The 6,294-nt window shown below is 32.7% G+C and overlaps 1 protein-coding gene across 1 annotated transcript; it reads left to right on the top strand.

Moving 5' to 3' along the window:
• Positions 1–666: 666 nt before the first annotated feature.
• LOC108327730 (hydroquinone glucosyltransferase) lies at positions 667–2,411 on the top strand. Its single transcript, XM_017561422.2, has one exon. It carries the CDS (start codon positions 849–851, stop codon positions 2,241–2,243), a length of 1,395 nt encoding a protein of 464 aa, XP_017416911.2. The 5' UTR covers positions 667–848; the 3' UTR covers positions 2,244–2,411.
• The last annotated feature ends 3,883 nt before the right edge of the window (positions 2,412–6,294 follow it).

The raw sequence follows: 6,294 nt of genomic DNA, 5'->3' as shown, positions 1-6,294 counted from the left end.
AGTCAAATTGGAGAAATATTATTCTGGTCTTAAACTAATTGCAGTCTTACACTTTTAAAAGAAAGCTGATGATTTTTTTCCGTATTTACTTAAATAGTAACTATTTCATTCATAATTTCTTTCTAATTAAATTAAACCAATAATTGTGCACTTATAGAAGATAAAAATACTGAATTCAATGAATTTGTGCTATATTTAATGGAATGAAATTATTATAATCTATAACATTAATAAGGAATTCCTATTTTTGATGTGGACAAATATTACATATTTATCCTTCTTATTTTTTAACCGATTATTTATTTTAACTTAATAATTTTTTTAAATTAAAACGATTAAAATAATTATCTTATTATTTTATTTTTTAAGTAAACCTTTATTTAAATTTAATAATTTTTTAAATTACATTAATTACTTACAACAAAAAAATTGTAGACAAATATATGTGTCGCATGTTTCAATAATAATAATAATAATAAACAACTGCAAAAATTATTTAATTTATTACAAAAAGACTTTAAATTTAGTGATTCTAGAAAATGGGGTAAGTAGGTGAGTATCAAATATGTTTGTTGTTGTCTAGAGTTAGAAAAATTATAGTTTGCCACTGCAAGTAGGTGAGTGACTTTGTTTGCTACTTATAAAAAAAAGACATGACCGCTCCAATAGTTTGAGATGAGCTAAACAGATTCTCCTGTGCCGCAACGACCCTGGTTTCTCGGTCTTCGATGTCTGCGCACAAATCTTCCAACTACCTTCGTGTAAGACTTCAAATGCTACAAGCATAAATACTGTTATCAGTTTGCAACCAGAAAAGCCACTGTTACAACTATCTTGGTCCCGAATCCATGGAGAAACCTCACATAGTAGTGGTTCCTAGTCCTGGCTTCACCCATCTGGTCCCAATTCTTGAGTTCTCCAAACGCCTTCTCCATCTCCTCCCACATTTTCACATCACATGCTTCATTCCCTCACTTGGGTCACCTCCTTCTTCCTCCAAAGCTTACCTTCAAACTCTTCCATCAACCATAACTTCCATTTTCCTTCCCCCCATCAACCTTGAACAAAAGACAGATCCCTCTGTTCTCGCACTTCAAATCGAACTCTCTGTCAATCTCTCTCTACCCTACATAAGGCAAGAATTGAAGTCCCTATGTTCAAGAGCAAAGGTTGTAGCTTTGGTTGTGGATGTTTTTGCAAATGGGGCATTGGACCTTGCCAAGGAACTTAACCTCTTGTCTTACATTTACCTCCCTCAATCTGCCATGTTGCTTTCTATGTACTTCTACTCATCAAAGCTAGATGAGATACTTTCTTCTGAGTCCAGGGACCCCCAAGAGCCTATAAAGATACCTGGTTGTGTACCTGTTCTCAGAAAAGATTTTCCTCTTCCTTTTCAGAATCTCTCTGGCATAGGTTACAAGGGGTTTCTGGAACGCTCCAAAAGGTTTCATATTCCCGATGGTATCTTTATGAATACCTTCCTCGGACTGGAATCAGAGGCCATAACAACTTTGCATGAACACGTGAAAGGGAAGCCCGGGATTTACCCTGTTGGACCCATCATTCAGATGGGGTCGATTGATCATGAAAATGGGGTGGAGTGTTTAAGGTGGTTGGATAAGCAAGAACCCAAATCTGTTTTGTTTGTGTCCTTTGGAAGTGGTGGCACACTTTCTCAAGACCAACTCAATGAATTAGCCTTTGGGTTAGAACTGAGTGGCCAAAAGTTTCTTTGGGTTGTGAGAGTCCCTAGCTTTGAGGTCAGTTCTGCATACTTTGGTGCTGAAGATAAGGACCCTCTGCAGTTTCTTCCACAGGGTTTCTTGGAGAGAACCAAGCAGCAAGGGTTGGTTGTTCCTTATTGGGCCCCTCAGATTCAAGTGCTTGGTCACAGTGCGACTGGGGGGTTCTTATCTCACTGTGGTTGGAACTCGGTGCTTGAAAGTGTTGTGAAAGGTGTGCCAGTGATAGCATGGCCTCTCTTTGCTGAGCAGAGCCTGAATGCAGCAATCCTAACTGATGATCTGAAGGTGGCACTCAGACCAAAAGTTAACCACAGTGGATTGAGAGAAAGAGAAGAAATTTCTAAGGTTGTGATAGGCTTGTTCCAAGAGAAAGAAGGCAAGGAAATTCGACAAAGAATGGAACTTCTGAAGTTTTCTGCTGCTAATGCGATTAAAGAAGATGGATCATCTACAAGAACTCTGTCAGAACTGGTTGCGAGTTTCAGAGACTTTTAGCATATCATTTTCATTTTTAGTGGTTGTGCTTTGGTTTTCCTTTTCTACTCATCTCAGGTTTCAACTAGGATATATTTCACTAATTCAAGTGCACACAGTTATTTGCTGAGTGCTATAAGAAAAAGATATTGCTGATAAGTAAAATAATGCATACCCTTTTCAAGTGAATGCTTTGATCCTTTGTTGTTTCTAATTTATATATTTAAACCATTTTCTTAGTTTGTATACAATCTCATAATTATGGAAATATTGATGGAGAACTTGGTCACACGTTCACAATAAAGTATATTCCGAAAAATAACATATAGATTTCAATACGAGCATGTGAAATGAAATTATGTAAATAAAAAGTAAAAGATATACAGAAAAATGTATTAATGATGTTCAAATTAATATATTTTAAGGTTGGAATGCGAGAACATATATTTACACATTTTCTTTATGATTCCGATGATCTAAGTTATTTAAGGTTACATACGTAAACTTTGTGTTAGAAAATAAAGAAGTAAAAATAAACTGTTATATAAATAAGTTTTTCGACTCGGATTTTTTTATCTTGAAATTTGTTTATTTTTATTTAAGTTAATGATGGTTTGGCAGGTTATTTCACTTGTAACAGAAGGATTAGACATGGAAATTCTCTTTCATTTTTTTTTTTTATTTTGTTTTGTTGAAGAAGTTTTGAATAAGACATCTTAGATATTATTTTTAAAAGACTTAAGCTTCCTATTATTGGTAATTGAAAGATACAATTTTCTTCAAATAATATATATATATATATATATATATATATATATATATATATATATAAATCTTACAATCTTTATTAAATGAGTATAACATTTTCTCTAGTTAATGAATAAAACTAAAAGTCACTTTTACATTAGTGATATTTTCTCCAACGACACAATTGTTTTAATCTTTGATTGTTAAGATTTGTAATAAGTTTACTTTTTGAAAAAGAAAATTGCTTAGTATGATTGTTGACTTATGATCTTATAATTTTAAAGTTTACAAATGACCTATTAAGCTTCTTCTTTAGGTGAAACAATGGAGTTGAAGTTTTGTTTAGACTAGAGATACACATAAACAAAGATTGTTCATTATTCAATGGTCTATCTTGTGTGGTTCTAAGGTGAATGGTGATTTTATAGGTTACTAATATTTAGTTTGAGAACAAAACATTATGTTACGTTTAGCTTGGAAGTTTGATTATGACAAATTGACTTAGATTAAAAACATGCATATTTGATTTCTTAAGTATTAGAAATATATGTTCTTTAAATTTTGATCAATTTAGCATGATATTAAGGATGCATATGATGTTGTTCTTGAAAATACTTTTTGGATACTAAATAAAGGTGATTGTATTAATCTTTGGAACGATTGTTGGTGTTCTGACATTTGCATATCTAAATTCGCTAGAATTCCTTATTTTGACAAAGCGTGGTTATACTTTATTGTTCATTCAGCTTGGACAGGTACTCACTAGAACTTTCCTTGTTTTGCTATCAAATTATGTTAATTTTCTGCTTTAATAGTTAATGAGGATGAAGATGTACCTAATTGGATTTTTGACGATAGTAGTATGCTTTCTCAAAAAGTTGCAAAAACGTTTTACTCTTTCGGTATGGAATGTATGGATTGGGGGAGCTTAACATGGTTGAATGAGGTGCCACCAGCTAAAACATTGGTTCTTTGAAAGTTGTTGTATGTTGGTTACCTATTAATTTGGAGGTTAAGAAAAAGGAAGTGATTTTATGTTTTGCGTGTTCTTTGTGTGGTAACAATGTCGAATCTTTCTTTCATTTGTTCTTTTATTGTTTTATTGTTATACGATTGTGAGATTTTTTTTATGGCTTAAATATGTTTTTTGTCCTTAAACTATTATGTGATTTTGTTTTCGTCCCTCTTCGAAACCGTGATCCATTTTCCTTCTTCCCCTTTTAAAAAGTCCAAGATTTAGTCCTTCATGACCAACGATGTTAATTTTTTTCTTAGGTATTAACGGTGTGCCACATCACATTTTCTTTTTCTAAAACTTGTAAACCCTCTTTCTCTCTATTATCTTCACTATCAAAAAGATTTCAAAAAAGGGTTAATCCAATTTACATATATCTCAAGCCAAGAGGGGGAAGGACGAGGGAGGGGGGGGGGGGAATTGGATTAACTCTTTTTTGAAATCTTTATGAGTTCTTAGCTTCTTGTAATCAATAAACAAAGAATAGTGAATCAATAAGTAGAGAAAGAGTAGAGAAAGGTCAACACACAAACAATCTATATTGGTTTGTCTCATAAGCCTACATCTAGTCCTCCTTCAACAACTTTAGTTGAAGGGAATCCACTATAATGATTGAGTATACAAGAATACAGAGACAACCCTCTCAATGCACTCCTCTCACCACTCAAAATCAAAATAGCAACACAAGAGATGAACACCCTTAATTTCTTACAAATACAAAGAGCAATCCCAGCTCTTAAACCTGGTTATCTCCACACAAGTACATAATACAAATTATTTGAAGAACCTGATCTTGAACACACTCTTCAAAGTGCATAATTAATCAGAACTAATGTAGTCCAATTTCCTTGAATGAATCCTTGTAGATTTATCCCCAAGAAAGCTTTGTCATTTTGTTGTGCAAGAAACCATTATTAATCTTTTAACCATTCATCATAAAAAACAAAGATATAAAGTGACAAAGCTCCCCCTATCAACAATCTCTCCCTTTTTGGATGATGACCAACAAAAATCATGTTTTTCTTTTACTCTCCTCCTTTGGACATTAACAAAAAAATGGCAGAACAAACAAGTAAAATGGTATACATTTATGCTAAAAACATCAAAATCACTTACAAACCATTTAAGAATGTGATGCTCCCTCTATCAAAAAGAGTTAAAGCACTATGGAAGTATGTGAGCAATATATGAATGATATCAAAATAAAGATCAGCTCAATACAACTAATTCAAAATAATATATCATAGTAGTTTGACTTGTATCAGATCAAGTATATTGATTTCAATTGATATCAGGGTCACTTTTCAATACTCATATAAAGTAAAAAATATAAACGGGAAGCAACAAGTATAATAGTATAAATGACATTTATTATGCAGTAGAAAATATGATATATGTATCAGCATAGCTGCAGTAGAGATAAAAATACACGGTTTATCTTAAAATGATGCATATTTCACAATATACAATGGATTTCAAAGTGAATTTATGCTGTATGAAACATATAACATGAATTTTACTCAAAGCATGTATTTCATGGCATTTTAAACTTGTTCAACAGACTAGAAATGTTGTTGTATGCTTATAAAACTAGATTCAGTCACTTAATCAATTACATTATCAGTGTAACAAATTAAAATTTGCAGTAATGGTCATGGTGGTTTTTCATTGCAGGTGCGTGGGGGAGACACGATATTGTGGTGGTCTTCTCTGGTGACACTATGAAGCCTTGAACTCGCGATACACGATATTGTGGTGGTCTTCCTTTTCGATTTTGGGCTCTTTGCTCCAGGTTGTGATTTCGAACAATAGTGGCTTGCAGTGACTTTGTGTTGTTATGTGGTGGTTGACAAAGATGGAAGGTGCAAGGATGCACAGACAACAATGGAAGAAAGCCATGGTAATTTGGTAGTGAGGAGTTGAAGATGATGAGGTGGAAAGAGACCCTGGACAACCACGTCAAAAAGAATGGTCACGACACTTACTAAAACTCATGTGAATATTATGTCGTTTAGATGTTAATAGGAAAAAAAACTAAATTGAACAAGAATTTTAAAAATTAAACCTACTTTAAACAAAAATTAAAAAATATGGAACAAGTAATTAAAAAATATGGAACAAATATTATATTTAAAATAACTATATATTGAAAGATTACGTGGAAAACAACTTGTTTAAAAAGTTCTTTTCGAAACACGAAATTGGAAACTAGAAAATATAGCAGTAGACAAATTCAAATTGACTTAAAAATCCAAGAGAATGAACAAAGAAAAATTGTCCTACTTAAGCTTACGTTTGAAAACGAGTTAA

This window comes from Vigna angularis, chromosome 2 (genome assembly GCF_016808095.1).
Source record: "Vigna angularis cultivar LongXiaoDou No.4 chromosome 2, ASM1680809v1, whole genome shotgun sequence".
NCBI lineage: Eukaryota > Viridiplantae > Streptophyta > Magnoliopsida > Fabales > Fabaceae > Vigna > Vigna angularis.
Note: the sequence above shows the minus strand (reverse complement) of the source record. Positions and strands in the feature narration are given on the sequence as shown.